We start from the raw sequence: 21615 nt of genomic DNA on the forward strand, positions 1-21615 counted from the left end.
GATTTAGGATTCTCACCTCCATCTACACACACAAAATGTAAAATATATGTAAGTTTTCATATTATATGACTATTATTTTACTATTAAGAAAATGTGTCTCTCTCGAAAAAAATTTATTTAAACAAATCTAAAAAATACACACACACACACACACACACATATATATATATATATATATATATATATATATGTGATGAGACAGCTAGGGGTTTTAACACACCATTTTTACGGTTTAGATATTGACGTGTTGTCTTAAAATATCAGAGAGAAATGGCAATTTATATCATATAGAAATATTCTTAAAATTTATGTTAAAAGGCAGTGAATTGGTTATTCCCGTGGTGCTTTGATGACAGTAAAGACGGTGCTTTAAAGGGGATAAATATAAAGGCGCAACTTCTCTCTGGGAGTTTTACCGCACTGACAGTTTCAGCATGCTAAACCACAGCTCACACTCAGCACATGAAAATCTCAAAGAAATCTTAATTCCCCTTTAAAGCAATACCAATAAAAATACCAGAGAAAAAATTAAAATAAAATCTACATCAACTAGTTGGTTGGTGGATGACTTGCTGACCATCCCTCCCCATCGTACAACAGGATGTTTTTCGTGACAAGAGCTGCAAGATTATCAGTGACATGACACCACTGATAAAATCAGTCTGAAAGTATTGTTTTATCCTCGTAGGTTTCACAACAATAATATGCAGATTTCTAAAGAATCAAAAGCATTGAGGTAACATTAAACACTGAAACATGCACCAGATCTCGGCGCTAGCAATACAACACGATACCAGAATCAATGTCTTCTGAGACACATCGTCTCATCAACAGTGCTGCAACCCCTCAACCTGATTCTCATTTTAGATAAAACCAATGATTGACTGACGGGGAGTTCCTGCGGCCCAGCTGCAGACAAACATAGTGGGGGTTTGAGCTATATTTCGCCTCACATTTTCACATAACAGTGAGCGCTAGTAACGACAGAGCCAAGCCGTCAGTCAACAACACACTGGTAACAGAACTTCTCCCCTCACACTGAGCTCACACATGGTTTCAGACTGACAACGATCCTGCCAACACCTCGCCACCAGAGAGAAACTGCCAACCAGGCACTGGAGCTCTCAGTAAACATCCACTAAATCATCGGACAAAAGGGAGGTGATGGCCAAACTATGACAGCCATTGAGCCTCACCCAGAGTTTTCAATCCCATGATGCCTGGCCTTGTTTGTGTCTTTCAGAGACCCATGAAAGTGAAGTGGAAAGATTAGCTAATTAGCAATGCTTCCTGAATAGATGTGGGACAAATTTGGACTGTCCAATGAGCCTTTCGGCTTGCCCGTCGGGACGGTTCTGAAATCTACAACAAGGTGCAAAGAACTCGCCTAATAGTCTAAACCAAACAGAACCATGTGTATGTTTTGGTTCTATCAATTGCACCGTCTGATCATTTCACAGTCAGTCTAAAATTCGCCCATCCTTCAAGCTGTGCAAAACAGTCATTGTTGCAGTTCCACGAGAGGCGGATCTCTCTCATTTATGGTTCCTTGACCCTGCCGGGATATTATAAACTGCCCAAACAGCAGCAAATGGATTCCAGCGGCAGACTGTGGAATTTCAGCAGCCGCGTCAGGCCTCCTCTTTTGGGTTTGCCTTCGACTCCCTCTTAGAGTTCAACGGCCATCCATACACAGCTACTGCACCACATTTAAATACTTCACAGATGCAAATGCACAAGATACAAGCACATAATTACAGCACAGACACATTTCTTATGAGATTTGACATTTAATAAGCTTACCTTTTAGGGATGCATTGGATATGTAACTGTGGATTCTCATTTTCACTATTTTTAAATTTAGATCACATTTGCCATCATCTAATCCTTAATTAGTTAATCTTTAAAAGCACTAATAATGCTTTAGTAAAAATATCCATTTTATACTGTACATTATGAAGTTTTGATGCCTAAATTGACTTGTAGCATCCAAAACGATTGATTTTAGTGTTACATATTTAATTCATTTAGACAAAATATTATGACATTTAAATATCAGCCATTCATCAGTTACCGGCTATAACATGAAAATAATTATAGGCTTATCAGTCAGAATTTTAATATCAGTGCATCCTTAATTTGTAAGGTTGACAACCCACACAGGGTTAGAATGTGCTTGCAATGAAGTGCAAGATTGAAGAGCACATGTTTTAAGAAGTAAAAATATTATTCACAGCTTCTTTAACATTAACAGAGTATCTCTCTATTATTGGACTGGGAGGCAATCAGTGTGAATCCCTCACGGCCAACCACTTTTCCCTTTTTCCTTCAAAATACACACACGCTGAGAGACACACACACACACACTCTCTCAAGCATCGAATCAATCAAGTATCGTTTTTTATTCCCCTGCCTTGTCGGGCACTCTAATCTTTTAATTGAATCTTTTTGTAATTATAACGAAATAATTGAGGACTTCCATTAAAAAAAAAATGAGATCGGGCTGCGTGTGACAGCAGACACAGGAAGCCCTCATTTCCCTGTCTTTCACGCAGAGCTCTGTTTCAGAGAGTTTATCAGACTCTGATGTGGACAGCACACTGCAGAAAACAATAGCGTGTGTGTATGAGCCCAAATGATAAGGACAGGAAGACGATCCCGGATTCTAGTCCTTATTTTAATGAAGCAAAAACCCACCATTTAATCCAAAAAATGAACACAAAAACTTTCTAACAGTCTAACAAAGCTGTGAAATTGTAGTGTCACACATCATTAGCAACCTCTTAGCGAACAAAAAGGTAAATTAAGAGCACTTCAGAGAAACGTGATGATATCTTTCTTATGTATAGATTACTAAATCACCTGCGTGCTTCCTTTTTTTAAACATATGGCTCAATAGGGCCCTGGTGCTTCAAGGATTGCTCAATAAAAAAAGCTCTTTCAGCTCTCTTCCCTTTCAGGGATGGAACAAGAGCAGCTCACATAGTCACGAGAGCTGACATTGGCCCGTGCAAAGCCTCTCCATAACCTCTGACATTGAATTTTAAAAAACTGCAAAGGTCTCGAACTGCTGCACATAAAAACAGGAAAGACTGGCCACACTGACAGTGGGCTGTGATTCTCTTGCTCTTCACCTCTAACAGGCAGCAGAGGGTTTTGTTAATGATGTAGGGCAAGCCACAACAAACCAAAAAACGGGTACATTTTAATCACGTGGTGAAAATAAAAGCAAAACATCTAAATGTAATCCACAAATGTACATTTAGCACGTCAAAAACACACAAGACGTTCAAACATTCAATAGAGTAATATTGTGAAATATTATTGCAATGTAAAACAACCGTTTTCTATATTAAAGGGGTCATATGATGCGATTTCAATTTTTCCTTTCTCTTTGGAGTGTTACAAGCTCTTGGTGCATAAAGAAGATCTGTAAAGTTGCAAACACTAAAGTCTCAAAACCAAAGAGATATTCTTTATAAAAGTTAAGAGTTAACCACGCCTACCTAAAACGGCTCGTTCTAACACGCCCCCACATACCTACGTCACGATGTTATTTTTAGCAGCATCATATGACCCCTTTAATATAAAAAAAAAAAAATGCAATTTATTCCTGTGATTGAAAAGCTGAATTCTCAACAGCCATTACTCCAGTCTTAAGTGTAACATGAGCCTTTAGAAATCATTTGGTGCTCAAAAAAACATTTATTTGTTGAAGAATTTTTCAAATCAGTTATGCTGCTTAATATTTTTATGGAAACTGTGATTACTTCTTTTCAGGATTCTTGCTGAATATAAAGCTCAAAAGAAAAGCATTTATTTGAAACACAATTTTTTAACAAGCCTTTACTGAAACTTTTGTTCAATTTAATGCATCATTGTATATATACTGTATATAGTTGACCCTAAACTTTTTAACATTGGTGTAGAGTCACATGACCAGCACAATCCAGAATATTTATAGAGTTTATGAGGACATCAGGCAAAAACAGACATTACTTTGCCTAGAGCCAAGAAAAGGCACTTGTGGGGCTAAAATTCAACAAACTGTAAAAACAAAAAGTACCAGATGCAGAAAAACTATTTTTATGAGAAGGAAACTTCCTTACTACAGATTACTAAATAAAAAATGCCAAAATCTCCCTGATTTTGACGCAGGTTCGAGTCTTGGCCTGCAATGTGTCCCCACCCCCTCTCTGCTGCTCTCTAATCAAATAAAGACACAAAAAATCGGAAACTGTAAGAGACAGTGAGACAAATTTACCCACAATGCATTGCAGCTGGCCTGCCCCTAATGAAATACTGGCCTAAACACTGATTAAACTGGTCTAAGAGGACAATGAAGAGCAACAACTGTGTGTATCCTATGGTCGGATAGGCCGGTCTTCTTTACAGAGGTTACTGGGCATGGTGGCTTGTAACAGTACACCACTCCTGTTCTTCCCCGAGGGCAGCGGGATCTGTCCGATTGCCTCTCGATCTCCGCTATTTCCTGGAACCAGGAAGGAACAGAATTCGAGAAGCAGCAGCGGTGCAATCGGAGGACTCGTTTTCCAACATGGGTCCTGATCGTGTGCTTGTGTAGCGTTGGTGAGACATGACTGATTAAATAAACAGATTTCATCTTGTTATCGTCAGGGCCCTGGCCAAGGAGAAGAGGCATTATGGACCTCCCTCCCTCCCCTCCCCTCTGGGTCGAGCTCAGACAGGGCATCTGTCTTCATTAAAGAGAACCCAGTGTGGCTGACAGCCACTGAAACGTTGGTGTCTTTCACGATTAATGAAGACAGATGAGTCGCCCTCAGAGGCTGAGAAGGAGGAACAAAAAGCAGAAGCTTCAATAAATACAAATGGAAAACAGCAAGAGCGCCGTGCATTTTGGGAAAAGGGTAACGGGGATGTTTACCTTGAGTAATGTCCCTCTCGTTTTTTCACTTTTACGCTTGTTTGATGCTGTTGTGTGGGCCGAGCCGTGGTCAGGCATGCTGGGATACCAGAGCTGTCAGGCACAATTGTGAAGTGAAGAAGACAAATGCAATCTGCATGACTGAAATTATAGCACAGTGTCAGGTTCCCCCCCACCCACTTCTCTCTCTCTCCCTCTCTTTCTCAAACACACTCTCTTTCATCTCTCCCTCTCGCATTACTTCTTTCTGTTTAACTTTTCATCAACCGACAAGGTCAAAAATCAGGTTACCCACACCGTCAGTGAAACCAGACTCTGCTCGTGACAATCGTGGAAACCGATCGACTCAAACAGCATCTCTAAAACACACAAACACAGCTTGATGAATGCAGCTTGAGTGGTTTGTTTGGCACCGAGCGTCCTGTGGTCAATGAGAAGCCCCTTTAAAAGAATAAGAAAAGGCACTTACAGCGTACGCTGGCTGTCCCCGTCCAAGCAAAAGGGTCCAGTCCTGCGTAGAAGGGGCTCGCCTTCCGAAGCATGCATGCACCCCGGTTGGTGACATCGTAGAGTTGGCGGGGACCCATGCCCAGAGCCTCCATACAGTCGAACATGCTGCGTCCCCGTCGCCCACCTGCCTCCGAACGCCTCGCGTCACCAAAAAAACCAATAACGACACCAGCAGCTACGACAGCGCTAAATCCCCTGCTGGAATTCCTCTAGTCAGGATATACGTGCTGCCTGATCCCGCTGGTTTTGCTCTTGTAAGCGTTTCCTCTCTCTCTCTGTCACGCTGTTTCTCTTTCCCTCTCCGGCTAATCTGCGGTGCTGGTTGCTCGGGGTGAGCTGCTCCTAGCGTGTTGTAACAGACCTAAATAACAGCCCCACATAGCACTCGCGGCTCTCAGACACACTGGAGCGAACCAACTGCCTCAGTCCTGCGCACACAGAGGGGGGTGGAGGGAGAGAGAGAGAGAGCGATCGAAAAGGGGGGTGGGTGAGAGAGAGTTAAGCGAGAGAGAGAGAGAGAGCGATCGAAAAGGGGGGCGGAGAGAGAGAGAGAGAGAGAGAGCGAGAGAGAGGGCCACAGGGAGGGGCCACAGTGTGTGTTTGTGTGTTTACATTGCCAGCTCTGATCTGGTTAGAGGACAAACTTTTATTTGATTCTCTCTGGCCTTTTTTTGTCTCTTTTGTGATTCATATTTCAGCACGCATTGCACACAAACATGCTCTCTTGCTTTGCGCACCTCCCCCTTTTTCCCTTGCAGTACATATGAGACATCCCCCGCCCCCCGAACCCGTCCCTCAGCCCCGTCTCTAATCATAACCACATTAAAGTCCAGAGCGAGCGAGCAAAAGAGAGAGAGAGGGAAAGCATTGTGCAAGCAGCAGATGCCAGGGCAAAATTCTCGCCTTTGTCTCCACAAACAGAGTAAATGACTGATGGCCGCTGCTGTCTCTAGCTCATTAAGTATGTGGCGAATATTCAAAGCCCCCTCTGGCCCTCATAGAAGCTTTTAAAAGAGGAACTTTATTCAGTTGCGTGGGGAGAATCCATGCGCTAGAGGACGCCAAGCAGGAGACCAACAGGAAGATGAACTTGGGAAGGAATGTCAGGGCTTGTCTTCACATTGCGACCAAGACATGATGAATTTGAGTCCTTTCCCGTGGACTACAGACAGTGGATGGCGCATTTCATTTGACGTGCGTGAAAATTAGGCTGTGAGGGGTAGAAGCATACAGTCGGTTAAATGGAAGACTGATGTGTACGCTGAAGACGCTTGCTTAGCTGACCAAGTACAAAAATGTGTACTTTTTAATATATATTCAGAGGATAAAAAAACTGGGAAACATGGTTGTGGAAATTAAACATGACCAGGCCCAGAGGGAATCTATGGACTTGACAGCATTATCAAATTAGTCAAATATTTATTAAACAAGCATGCAATCCGATTCTAATTGGTCATTCTAATGAGAAATTCTAATGAGCTCTCTACAGAGTTCTGCTCAGCTTCTAAATGTGTGCCTGGATATGACCTAGGACCTTGAATGGACTGTACATCTATCTCTCACAGCCTCATTATCATTTGCAAATAATGAAATATGATGTCTACCCTAACAATAGTCTACCGGTTTAGCAGCACAACAGCAAATTTAGAGATTACCAGATGACTGTATGACTTTTTGCCAAACAACCCTAGCTGATTTCCTTTCCTGACCAAAAACAGTTAAATAAATGAATAAGTAAACAAAAAATAATAGTAATATTTAAAAAATGAGATTTTATATATATATATTTTTTTTTTCAAATAACTTTAATATTTTGTAATTAAAAATACATTCAGTTGTGTCACAGTAAAGTCTATCAAATAAAATTTATTTCTATTCCTTACAGCCTCTTTATAAATAAAAATGAATGAATTAATGAATAAACAAACAAATAAGCAAATAAATAAATCAATTTAGAATTTTAAATTAATATAATTAATAATAATAATAATCAATATATATTTTTTCAAATAATATATTTGATATCTATAATATAAAATATATAAAATATATTTAAATAATTTACTTTACCATTCAGTACAACCTATTAACTAAATGTACTTCTGTTCATCACAGCCTTGATTTCATTCAAGTACAATTGCGTATGGCATCTATTGAGGGCTCCCACACTATTTTGACTAATGACCTTTTTTGCATGACCTTTCAAGCTGGTCAAAATCATCTCATGGATATTGCTGCAATAGATTTCCATTTGTATGTCAAATACCAAGATTCAGCATCAATAGAAGTAAGCGATTATACATATTGATGCCATTTGTTCGCTAATAAGAGAAACTAATGTTATATGGTGGTTTGTGGCAATATCCAGCTGAGACAATACCTCAGAGCAGAGCACAACAAGAAACATGTATTTTCCCTTTTATGGTTTTAATAATTTCCAAAACTTTTCCAGGTCTGGAAATGAGAATTCTCAGAATTTTTTCAGGTTTTCAAAACCATGACCACTGGGTTTGGTGTACAAGTACTTGACCAAGTAACAAGCAGCTCAGAGACTACCAGTCAATTCAACAAGCTCTTGCCAGTAACCCTCACAACCTTAGTTGTCACAAATTAGCCCCCCTACCCTTAATAAGCCACATATACCTCCGCCACACACAGGCAATCAGTACTACATGACCTGGAAAAAAAAAACCCCAATGAAATAAATAGCTCTGCCAGTGTCAGTGCCAATGGCTTTCAATGAGTGAACAGCTGGGGAGTGGACAGAGCCACCAGGGTTCAAGTCAAGCAAACAGCTGAACACAATGCCAGGAGCAACAGAGGTGCCTGCGTCTCGGCCTTGCCTCATCCATCTTCACCCACCTCCCGACCCCTGTCGTCCCGCTGGTAGTGGTACGGCCCGGCCGCCTAAGAAAAGACACCATTTCCTGTCAATCTGCGCTGCTGGTCAGGCTCTCCATAAACACATACTGCACTTCCTTCCAAATACACTCACAATCTCCCACTCTGCGGCGTTATGCTTTTCATTTTCCCAAACCCCCTTTGCTTTTTCACACTTACAAAGAAACAAAGAGTCCTTCTCCGAGCACGTCGGGGCATGCGCTGAGAATGGTATTCATTAGGCTGTTTATTGATCTTGTGGCTCTTGACTTTGTTATGGTTCTCATTTATTTTCTTTAGGCGACCCTCATAGACAGAGACAGGAAGAAAGAGTGAGAGAGAGAGCAGGGGAGAGAGAGAGGAGAATATGAGTGGGGGAGAGAAAGAGCGAGAGAGAGAGAGTAGGACACTTTAATGGCCCTTTTGTTTGAGCAGACAGTAAAGTACATCAATTGTAACACTGAGGTTCTTCATGTAATTGTTGTGTCATAAAGGCTGAGGGTGACAAAAGAACAAATAAAGAAACAGATCAAAAAGTACAATGGTGGAAGGAGGAAGCTGTGAAGCATTTTTAAGATGGAGCAAAACTTGGAGTAAAATATCAAAAAAATACTAAAAAAGGACCAGTTTACTTGATATGTATAAATGCCCAAGATATTTAAACTTTAGAAGTTGTCTTTTTTACACCATTAACATTATCTTATGCATAAATCTAACAAGATTTCTTGAGGTTTATCCTTTAAAACATTTCTTTTCTAAAAAAAAAATTTACTGTTCAAAAGTTTGGGATCAGTAGGATTTTTTAAATGTTTTTGAAAGAAGTCTCTTATGCTCACCAAGCATATCATTTATCTCATTACAAAAAAAAAAAAGTTAAATGTAATTTATTCCTTTGATGGCAAAGTTGAATTCTCAGCAGCCATCACTTCTTTCTTAAAAGTTACATGATTATTCAGAAATCATTCTAATATGCTGATTTTGTGCTCAAGAAACATTCTTTTATTATTATCAATGTTGAAAACATTTGTGCTGCTTATTATTTTTGTGGAAATTGCGATGCATTTTTTCAGGATTCTTTGATGAATCGAAAGCTCAAAAGAACTTTTGTAACATTATAAATGTCTTTACAGTCACTTTTGATCAATGCAATGTGTCCTTGCTGAGTACAAGTATTAACTTCTTAAAAAAAAAAAAAAATCTAAATCAAACTAAATATTTTTAATTTAAAAATGTATTGAATATGAATATTAAATAAATATTAAAAACTTCTAAAAATAGATTTAATTGATATTGATAGTGTTGCTTCTCAAGTGAACTAATCTTGTTTTAAGGATGTTTACATATTTTGTATTTCAACAAAAAATATTGATAATGAACTTTTTTCTGCTTTGTTGGGTAACCTATACTAGTTTCAAGAGGAATTTAAAGCATAAAGCATTGACCAAAAACAACGAGTTTGAACATTTTTATTTAGATATATATAAAATTATCCTGAGGACCATAGACTTTTCTTTCACTCTCTGTCATCTCCGTTCTCAACTTTTTCCACAGCTACACTCTTACTATTGAAATCTGATATTGCGGTACTGCTAATATGGTTGGCTCCTGTGTGATAAATGGATTGTTTTTTCCTTCATGGATAAAAGTGCCTGCATATTGTCATTCAGAGACAGAAACTGCTCTAACTCTGCAATTTCTTCTCTCCAGCTGAAAATCTTTTGTTAGAAACTGTTTCGTGTAGTCTGAGGCTGGAAAAAAAAAAGTTGACTTGGACATTTAATCCAACTTCATAGTGCTGACCCAAGTTCCTCCCCTTCCCCAGCCAAGGAGGTTGAACTCCAGAAGAAATCCCCACTGGGCCACTAACTTTCCCCCAACTTATCCTGCTCTCTTTCTCTCTATCTGGAGCTCAAGCTATTCTCCATCACTCTCCACCACCTCTGCTTCACTCCCTCGTTTTCCCTCCTTTTCCTTCTGTTTTCAAACTTATACTCGTCTAACCCTGCAACAGTTTTTAAACAACCCAGAGGAACATCTTTAAAGACAGTTTTGTTTTCGCTCTGTCTTAAAGGCCATACTTCCATACTTTTCTCTCTCGCTCGTTCGCTCTCTCACTATTCCCTCCTTCCTGTCATGTGACAAAACTCCGATGACAAACAGACCCAGAACTGCTGGAAATCCATCTCACTTAGCTGGCTCCCTGTGATCTCTGCTTTCCAGGCCAGACGAGCCGCACCAGATGAGCCGATGTCAGGCTTCCAGTCACCGAGCTTCAGAATCAGGTTTAACTGCCGCATGACTCACCGATGTGGACCTCAGACAGCAGACACAATGCATTAGAGATATTAGCCAGGACTGGTTTGCCTGTGTGTGGCCTCAAAGGAATGAAAACAATCACAAAGAAGATCTCTTTAATATCTCAACTGCTTCTCCTAGACAGCCATGAGATTAAATGGATGGCAAATGAAGACCATTTTTTTCTAAGCCGCCTACTTCTCAGATTTTTATTCTGAGAAAAAAACTTTTGTATTTCTAAAGTAGGACATCTGGAACAGGGATAGCTCATCCAAAAATACAAATTCTGTCAACATTTACTCACCCTGATGTCATTCCAAACCTGTATTACTTGAAACATGACGTAAATAAAAAAATTTTTTATCAAAAATGTTATTTTTGTCCATACGATGAAAGTAAATGAGGTCTGACTTTCAAATCAAGCCAAGTTAGATGTATTTATATAGCGCTTTATAAAATACAGATTGTTTCAAAGCAGCTTCCCAGTAATATACAAGAAAATAACAGTATTAATGTTGCAAATTTCGTAAATTATGAAACGAAAATGAAATTTCAGCTTTAAATAAACTCTAAAAAGACAGTAACGTTATTTTTCTGCTCAATTTATTTCTATTTTGATTCAGTAGCCTATAGTTTACTGACAGTGTGAATGATGCAACGTTCATTAGTTATGAAACAAACTCACACGGTAAAACATTATTTTTCAAAGTTGTAAATAAAAATGAATAGTATGCTTCACCATATAGAAAATACTATTTCGGTCTTCAAAATGTCACATTTGATTCACTGTTATTTGCCATTTCTTTCTAATTATTTGTGAAATTTACTAGCAATTTCTGAGTGAAAATTATTTCACCACTTGATTTTATTATATAACTATAACTATACTAACTATATATAACTATAAAGCAGCTCTATAGGCCTACTCAGTTTAGTTCATGTTTTGTTAGCGTCAGTGCAGTCTAATCAGTCATATACTGAATATGAAACGTCTTTTAAACCAATATTACAATTTAAAGTATCTTTTTTGTGTTTCACAGAAGAAATCAAATAGGTTTGGAATAAGTAAATGATGACAGAATATTCATTTTTGGCTGAACTGCCTTTTAAATGAAACTCCATTATGTCTCCTGAGCTATGAAAGAGCAACCTCTGAACAAGAAAATTTCCCCTGGGGCCTGAAATGTTTATAGGAAGGATTGATTGAGCATGCATTGCCTATTCTGCTAGTTTTTCGATCTGTGCACCATGTTATACAGCTCAGGACGTTTGTGCAGAGTGTAAGCAACAGAGAGTCATGTGTTTCTGTGTGCGTGGATATGTCCGGACAGATTGCCGGTGATGACAGAGACACAGAACACCACTTCATTTCAGCTCCGTCTGCGTGCACACGCCTCAGATTACCACAACTAGTCCTTGTAGCTCCCTCAGGGAACACTCAGATGTTGACACACATACACATACCATTCAAACACACATTTTGAGTCATGAAACGCACACATTAAACAGTCTACAAAGCTCGAACTCAACAGCACATTCTACCCAAAAGTATGCATGTTTAAACACATTGACACATTCCAGATTTCCCGACATATGAACTGCAACTGTAACTGAACACCAGTTCAGAGAAACAATTAGGTAAAATTAGCCAAGTTACTAACATAACTACATTGTCAGTAATGTGATAATAGCTTCAAAATTCATAAATAAACAACAGTAATAATAATAATAATCAAATAAAATCACAATAGTTTAATGAAAATAAATACTATTTTCAAATTTTGTAAAATATTTGTAAAAAACAATAAAAAACATATAATATATAAATAAATAAATAAAATAATAGTTCTAGATTTTGTTAAAAATAAATAAATAAAATAAAAGTTCCAAACAAAAATGTGTTGTTAAAAATAAATAAATGTATTAAATGAAAATAAATAATAGATCAAAAGCTATTAAAATAAACATTAAATCAAATACAATTTGTAATTTTGTAAAATAATTTAAAAACATAAATAAAATGAAACAAATACATCAAAATATTATTATTTTTTTTAAATAAATAAATTTTGTTAATTATTTTGTTTAAAAATTTTGTTAATAATAAACATATGAATAAAATAAAAAATAAGTTCCAAAACCATTAAAATAACTATTAAATAAAATAAAATTTGTATTTTGTAAAATAATTTGAAAAGTACATAAATAAAATAAAAAACATATAAAAAAATGTAAAAAATAAATAAAATAAAAAAGTACAAATATTTTACTAAATAAAATTAGGTTAAAAATAAAAACATTTACTAAATAAAAATAAATAATAGTTCCAAAACTATTAAAATAACTATTAAATCAAATAGAATTTCTAATTTTGTAAAAAAAAAAAAAAAAAGTATTTTACTAAAGTATTTTAATATTTTACTAAATTAAAATTGTAAATAAAATAAGCAAACAACTAAAATTATTAGAAATCTATATACATAGATAAGGATTAATCACATAGTTCTAATAAATCATTTTATTCACGTTTCATGTAAATGAATGGCTTCAAAAAATGATGCATTGATTTGAAATGTAACTACTTTAAAATCATAAGCCACTTGAGGTTTAAAGAATCTTCACCAACACTGCATCAGTTCCAAAACTCCCATCCCTGCGCCATCGCTCGGACATTCATCATGGCGTCCACCTCGAGCAACATCGTACACATGTTTGGCTCTGAGGAGACATGTAATCTTATCCTGACATCTTACTCGTACACACAATACATCTTCCCGAGAGTCTGGAAGTGTCACTTGAAGACTAGACCAGAGGGGAAAACAGAGCTAGAAGACAGGCTGTTCCAGTCCTCACTCGGCCTCCTCGTGTTCTGCACTGCATAAAAAAGAAACAGTAAAACTTTTCACCAACTTATCAAACTTGGCCATCTCTCAGACAAGCCTTCTCTCTATCTCTGTTCCTGTTTCTCTCTCTCACCCCCCGCCGTTTCATTCTCTCTCTCGGCATGGCAGTATTCATGCTTCTTTAGTATTCTCGTGACTTTTGACATGAGGTATTCAAAACTGGAAACCACATGTTTTGTAGTTATGATCTTGACTGGCAAAAAGTTACCCACTCCTCCCCTTCACTTTGAGGCCACGCCCCTTTTGACATCCACTAGGAAGCCCCTCCCATTCCCAGTCGCCATGGCAGAATCCTCACACTGCACGTGCCCAGTCTTGCCTGTTGCAAACAGTGAAGCTCCGCCCCCTCTCAACGCTCTTTATCTTCATCTGTCATCATGCTAACATGCCAGTGCACTCTTTACCTTTCAGTGCTCGCTCACACGCTCTACCTCATCCTGACACACCGTCTCTCACCTCCGTTATAGTCTGTCTGCCTGGAACGGTGGGATCAAGGAAGGAAATCCACATAGGAGTGGAGGAGTACAGAAGGTAGCAGAGGGGAGGGAAGTAATCCACCGGATTTTAGGGATTGAGTCAGTCGAGCTGAGATTCCATTTGTGAACAATTTGCAAAATTCCCAAACTGAGCTCTTAATGACCTGGCAGAGCGAGCCCACTCCTGACTCTGTCTCCCACTCGGACTGCGGTTACGCCAACTCTCTGAAAAACAGACAAGTGTGGGAGTCGCTTGTGGCCAAAATATTAACAAAGACTTTATGAATTCCCATATACACAAAGGGCCCAGCATTGCATATGTGATTACAGCAATACAGACAGCATACTAGAGAATAAACAGCAGAACAATCCTCTATCAATGATGGCCAGCAAAGCACTGGAGCGCTCTGTAAACATGAAATGAAACTTCTATTTACTTCATTAATGCACGTTCCGGTCTAGTTGTGAACAATGCATCAGTGTAAACCGTCATATATACACTGCTGTTCAAAAGTTTGGGATCAGTAAGATTTTTTATGTTTTTTAAAGAAGTTTCTTATGCTCATATGAGGCTGTATCAGTATGTTTAAAAATACAGAAAAAACTGTAATTTTGTGAAATATTATTGCAATTTAAAATAACAGTTTTCTATTTTAATATACTTTAAAATATAATTTATAAAACAGATAGTTCCGGTTCTTGATTCTGATTGGTTGAGCCGCGTTCGAAGCTGTTGTAAATTACTCTACAAACATACACCTTTGTTTACTTTGTGTGTTGCTCGGCAACCACTTTGTTGCAACCACAACCGTTTCTGAGGAACTACATTGTTTGGTGGAAGAATACTGTTTTTATTAATATCATTACACTTTATTTGCTCGGTTTTATTTTGTGAAACCTAACTACGTATATGGAATAACCGTTTTATAAAAGCTTTTATAAAAAAAGCTTCGCTTCGTGCCTAACAATGCCCCATAGCTGTTCTAAATTCACTGTAAACCACGGCTTCTTGGGGCTTATTGCTTTATTATTCCTATGAAGCAAAACTGAATTTTCATTGCTTCTTTTAAGCAAAAACTAACAAAATGTTTAAAAAAAATTTTTTAAGTCATTTTACTTGTCAAGTAAATGCATCTTCATGCCTGAACAAACTCAGGCATTCAGATCACTGCTGCACTTGTTTTTATAAATATCTTCCTTCAAAGATGATTTGAGGAATCAATCGTGCTGCAGGGCACCCACTTAAAATAAACTATTTTTAATGACGTGAGGCCAGATTTACAGGTTGTTTTAGATATTTTAAGATTTTAGAACATTTATAAAACTTTATTATAAAGCGGGTAGTTCCGGTGCTTGATTCTGATTGGTTGAGCCGCGTTCGAAGCTGTTGTAAATTACTCTACAAACATACACCTTTGTTTACTTTGTGTGTTGCTCGGCAACCACTTTGTTGCAACCACAACCGTTTCTGAGGAACTACATTGTTTGGTGGAAGAATACTGTTTTTATTAATATCATTACACTTTATTTGCTCGGTTTTATTTTGTGAAACCTAACTACGTATATGGAATAACCGTTTTATAAAAGCTTTTATAAAAAAAGCTTCGCTTCGTGCCTAACAATGCCCCATAGCTGTTCTAAATTCACTGTAAACCACGGCTTCTTGGGGCTTATTGCTTTATTATTCCTATGAAGCAAAACTGAATTTTCAGCATCATTACTCCTGTCTTCAGTGTCATATGATCCTTCAGAAATCATTCTAATATGCTGATTTAAAATCAGATTTGGAAACAGTTGTGCTGTTTAATATTTTTTGGGACCTCTGATACTTTTTTCAGGATTCTTCGATAAGTAAAAAGTAAACAGTGTTTATTGAAAATAGTAATTTTGTGTTACAATATACACTACTATTCAAGAATTTGGGTCAGTAAATTCTTTCTTTCTTATTTTAAAGAAATTAATACTTTTAGTCAGCAAGGATGTGTTAAATGGGAAAAAAGTGATAGTAAAGACCTATAGTGTTAGAAAAGATTTCTATTATTCCTTCAAAGAATCAAAGGTTCCAGAAAAATATTAAGCAGCACAACAATTTCAACACTGATAATAAATCAGCATATTAGAATGATAATTGTTTGTTCACCAACGCTTTTCCACTTAATATTTAAAACAGTAATTTTATGGCAAGTTACTGTTAATGTAATAAAAAATCCTTCTTAAATTAATTAATTAACTTTTTTAACAATGTATAAAATATTAAGACTTGTTTTTAGAAAATAAATCTTTAATTTAAAGATATTTTGTCTTACTGCACTGGCAGATTTTAAAGTGGTCCTATTATGCTTTTTCACTTTTTTAATTTTAGTCAGTGTGTAGTGTGTATGTTTGGGCATAGAAAAGATCTAGAAAGTTACAAATCTCAAAGTCCACTCCAAAGGGAGATATTTGGTTTTTAAAAAAATCCCTTTTCAAGAACTACAACGAACGGCTCGTTTGGACTACAGCGTTGGTTTCCGGGCTTTGTGATATCACAAAATGGCTCATTAGAATTTCATCACAAATAATTCCCGCCTACAGAAATTTGAATGGGTGGGGAGGGGCGAGGTTGTGGTTAGAATGCTTGGTTGAGTGAGTGCATCAAGTGAGTGCATCAGACGAGACGATGAAGAAGAAGTGTTGCTGCAGAGTTAGTGCAACAGAGAAAACGAAGAAGAAGAGCTGCTGTGCTGTAGTGCCAAATTTTCGGCATGTCTAGAACAATTCGTACAAGTATAACACGACGTAGCTGGGCGCCGCGGACAGATGCCGAACGGCGCCGCCGGTGTGCCTACACTCATAGAAAATAAAGTATTTGAATTTTAAAGACGTGGCGCGATGCGACGCTGCGCTTCTCGTCCGGTGTGCGGCCGCCTGAAACGCCGTTTTTTTCACCTCTGTGCCCAAACGTCTTTGTTTGGGCTTCCGAAAGCGGATGATGTCAGGAAATAGACTTGTGCCGGTATTCGGTAATGCGATATATCAAGGCAATGAATATGCACGATATTGTTATCATGGGCACTTCTAAATACCGTGAATAATTATATATTACAAATTATTCAGAATTTTGAATGCATTTTAAGAATACTTTTCCCATAAACTGGTCAAAATGCACAACACCGCTGTATGCTGCGTGAAAGACGCTCTAGTACACCCCCAAAACAAAATCAAGACTTTGTAAAAGAGCATAATAGGACCCCTTTAAGTGTATAAGTATAAGTGTATAAACACAAGTGAACAATCTGCCAGATCGGTATGTCAAAATACACTTATATTCAAGATAAAATTGGTTATTTTTATATTTTTACATATTTTAACTGGAAAACAAGACAAAAATACTCATTAACAATATTATTTTTACAGTTAATTATAACAACCAATAAAGACTAGATTTAAAAAAGAAATGGTACAATTGGGATACATTGAGATGCTCTTGTGGGTGACCTTGACCTTCCTCAAACGTGAGTGTGTCATTTGTGTTTAAGAAGGGGAGTAACTGTACACAATCAACTGCAAACTTGTATTCACTTCTGGCTCCATTCTGGTACAAAGCGCCCACTGTTCATGATCCAGTCAGTTCCCACTGGATAAAATCAAGTCCTGGCCTACATTTTTTCCATTTCTGAAGCTATTTTGTTTCAATCAGAAAGTATGCCATATTAAGAAAGTATAATGTGTTCTCGAATAGCATTTGATGTTGATCACTGGCCAACTTCATCTGCTTCCAGACTATAGAAGTCAAACCATCAAACAACAAAAACAACATATTAGAAAATGCACAATAAGAATATTACGATCCGTAGATAACTGATTCATCCACCAGAAGGTCTCAAACTCTGACTGTTTACAGTAGAAGTAAGTGCTGCTGGTGATGAGTGTTCAGACACATGCATTGCTCTCATTTCAATTCGATCCATCTTGTGCACAAACTCATGCCAGCTGCGAAGGAAAGCCAACACTTTGACGGGAAAATGTTTCTGTAAAGAAATAATCAGATATAATGTAGTGCTTGTGCCTTGGCCTTTTAATGACACAGAACTGTTATTTTCCTCTTTTAAAAACATATTTCCCTTTCAGTGATCCTTTATTCGATGTTTGATCACTTTGTACAAATCATAATTTTTAAGTATTTCCCATGACATCTCTAGTGAAAAATAAATATACTAAAATGTATTTGAAATACATTTATTTCATGCGAAGTATACAATTTTGTTTGACATATTTATGTATTTAATAAAAACACCCTGCAATTGTACTTTTAGTATACTAAACTGGTATAATTAAAGTCTGCTAAATTGGAACAACTAATTTTGTGCTTAATGCACTTTAATTGTGTGGAAATAAAGTCCAGCTAAAGTGGAACTATTGGAAGTATACTTCAGGTACACTTTAAATATCTTGCTTTTAAAGACTGATATTATTCAAAGATCACACAATCCTCATCAATAATGATTTTAAAACACATTTTAGGTAGTATTACTTCAAATAAAGTTTAAATATAATTATTTTATCAGTAATTCTCAAGCTAAATATCAGTAAATATGGTAATAGATTTGAACTATACTTAGTATGAAATAAATGTATTTTAAATATATTACTTTTTTACTAGGGATTATAATCATTTATTAATTTATTAACATATTCATTTACTGACAATTACACAATTAATATAATTTGTTGAAAATTACTTATTTAATTTGTTAAATTATTTTTTTAATTAATAGATTAATTCTCTTTTTAAAAGAAGTACTCTTTTTTAATCTTTTGCTGTTTAAATCATCTTAGCAGCATAAAAATCAAAACACAAAAAGCCAGCAATGTGATAATGCAATAAATAAAGCTACTGTACAATAAACCTATAATTTACACTGTATCCACACCTTGTTTTATTGCAGTGTGTATTGGTTGTTATACCATCTACAGGAGTCAACATTTGAAGTGGATCAAGACCTTTCATCAAAGATGTCCTAAAACCAAAATGCATTCTTGTCTTAGGACAACTTTGATGAACTTTTTTGATCCACTTCAGATGTTGACTCCTGTACATTGCAAGTGAGTTGCACAACATTCAATGCATCTCACTTTGGTCCTAAAACAAAAAGAAGTAAAACATAAACCATTCATTTGTTAATCAGATTTTAAAAATGGTTAATCAAGACCATTACTCGAAACGCTTATATATTAAAGGGGTCATATGATGCGATTTCAAGTTTTCATTTCTCTTTGGAGTGTTACAAGCTCTTGGTGCATAAAGAAGATCTGTAAAGTTGCAAAGACTAAAGTCTCAAATCCAAAGAGATATTCTTTATAAAAGTTAAGAGTCAACCACCGTCTCTGCATTCAATTGCGTCTTTGACTGTTTAAAATGCTCAAACTCTGCAAAATCAGGTCACAAAAAAAAAAAAACATGGAATGCTGCAATCATCACATCACTAATTACTGCAGTCGGAATCATAATCTCAATTATTTATTTGATTTATATTGCGCAGTCCTAAAATCAGTCCTCGTCATATGATGTTTCAATCTAACATCTCCCAGAGCTTTTAAATCCGTTTGCATTACGCAAATACGTCACCAGATATGGTCTCAATTATATAAGCCTGCACAAAAGCACTTTTAGACTGCAGTAAGTAGGCTGCACATATTTATGCATTTACTGTGTGAAAGTGTGTGACTGTACTGATTCATTCCTGTGGGGGCAGCGAACAACAAAATGTTTGCCTTTCTCTCGATGACAAGCTGGAACAAGCACGCTGTTCTGTTTTATACAATACAAATGCCTTCACACAACAGCTTGGCCCCAGTCACAACAATAAAAACTCGAGCTCGCAAGCCAAAAGGGAACTAATATCATTGATATGTGCGGCGAGAGCGCGAGAGAGACAGCTGGACCGTGCACGGCCCTAGCAGGACTATTAGATTAGAGCCACACGGTCTCCATCTGGTTAAAGGAAATGACCAAGCAGCCTTTCAAAACATCCCTCTTGGCGGCTTAAAACGAGGCCTCCTCCCCTGATTGGTAAAAGGTTTCAGGAGCATTTGAGGGCTCAGTTGAGATGCTATCACACGGTAAGTGCTGGTAATGGGCTTCCAACTGTTTGTTTGAAGAGCACCGATAATGACAGGGATCAACTGATAACGGCTTCTGCACGCCGGCACATATGACTCCCACGCGGAGCCTCACACACAGTGACCGGTGGCCCCACGTGCACAGCTGCTTTACATACTCAGTGTCAAAGCAACAGCGGAGCTCCACAGGTGAACGTTTTACCCGCAAAAGCCTCAAGTAGGACAGAGAAACCTCTGTGTTACATGCTAAAAAAAAAAACAGCATGCTAAAAAAAAAAACATTTCTGAATGACTAGTCAACTAATCAATCTTAAGGAAGCCTTTTGTAATTAGGCTGGTTTCACCTGACACCAACCGGATACCTGACCCTGACCCTGAACACCGGCACGGGCCCAGCAATACACATAATTATTAACATGACAAAGACTGGAAAGGGAAAAAATTTTATATTCTGCAAAGCAATGCAGGAATATTATAGTTAACTAATTCTAAAAGAACAACTAAAACTAAGAACATAAAAAGTTTAAATAAAATAAACTTTAACTGAACAAAAATAAAAATATATATATACATGATATAAAAATGACAAAATACACAACAAAATTACAAAAATGAAACAAAAAAAACCTGAATATTATGAAAATGAAAAAAAAAAAAAAAAACTAATTCAAAATATGTACATTTTTTTATTATTTGCATTTAGCATTGTTTTTGGATACACAAACAGCCAGAGTGAAGTAGAAACCGTTTCCAGTTTTAAAAATGTGCCTTTTTAAAAGTCAGGATTACCATTTGCAACTCATTTACTTCAGTTTTTCGATTTCAGGAAACAGGATAAAAACAGGATAAAAAAGGCAAATAGTGTAGGGCTTGATAAATACACACACACACACACACACACAAAGTCTAACCCTAACCAAATAATATAAAAATAAAAAAAATAATTCAAAATATTAATAAAAACTGTAATAATATTTCAATGATACTAATATAAATCTGATACAATGCAATACAATAAAATGCAAATAATAATGCTGCCACACAATTTTTTTATGAGTGTGCCATTTTTATTATTTGCCTTTAGCGTCGTTTTCCCTGCAGTCCACAGCCCTATTAGAGCAGTTGAGAACTGCTGGTGTAAAGAAATAAGTCCCTGTTTTCATCTGCTTTAAGAATATGTATAAGAATATGAAACAGATCCCAGGAAAGGTCTCTGATTTTGTCTATATTACTGTAGCTCAAACAGTAGAGCATGGCAATAACAATGCTAAGGTCATGAGTTCAATTCCCAGGGAATGGGCGAGTTTGATAAAACCTATACCTTAAAGGTGCTGTATGTAAATTTTTGACTCTAATAAAGCATAAAAATACCATAATATGCTTGCAGATATTTAAGAAACATGCTAAGTTAACATACTTGTTTATCTAAAAAACAATGCTAGTCAGTTATTCTCCTTTGAAAATGTGCGTTCTGGGCCGGAATGTCGGTCTCTGTTTTGGTTTGTGAAACCCGCCCACTGCCAGTTTACCCAATTGTATTTCG

The 21615-nt window shown here is 36.9% G+C and overlaps 1 protein-coding gene across 5 annotated transcripts in view; it reads right to left on the reverse strand.

Moving 5' to 3' along the window:
* rarga (retinoic acid receptor gamma a) overlaps positions 1–21615 on the reverse strand; it is a 61422-nt gene that overhangs the window by 21559 nt on the left and 18248 nt on the right. The window contains exon 1 of one of the 5 annotated variants that reach the window (XM_016521026.1): positions 5376–5921. The exons of 3 other annotated variants lie outside the window; for them this stretch is intronic. In XM_016521026.1, coding sequence (XP_016376512.1) covers positions 5376–5520 — 145 coding nt within the window. In that variant the 5' untranslated portion in view covers positions 5521–5921. Of the gene's footprint in view, positions 1–5197; positions 5222–5375; positions 5922–21615 lie in introns of those variants that run through there. One more of the 5 variants, XM_016521027.1, reaches the window with a different exon arrangement.

The sequence above is a fragment of the Sinocyclocheilus rhinocerous genome, unplaced genomic scaffold (assembly GCF_001515625.1).
Source record: "Sinocyclocheilus rhinocerous isolate Xijiao unplaced genomic scaffold, SAMN03320098_v1.1 scaffold28, whole genome shotgun sequence".
NCBI classification, from domain to species: Eukaryota; Metazoa; Chordata; class Actinopteri; order Cypriniformes; family Cyprinidae; genus Sinocyclocheilus; species Sinocyclocheilus rhinocerous.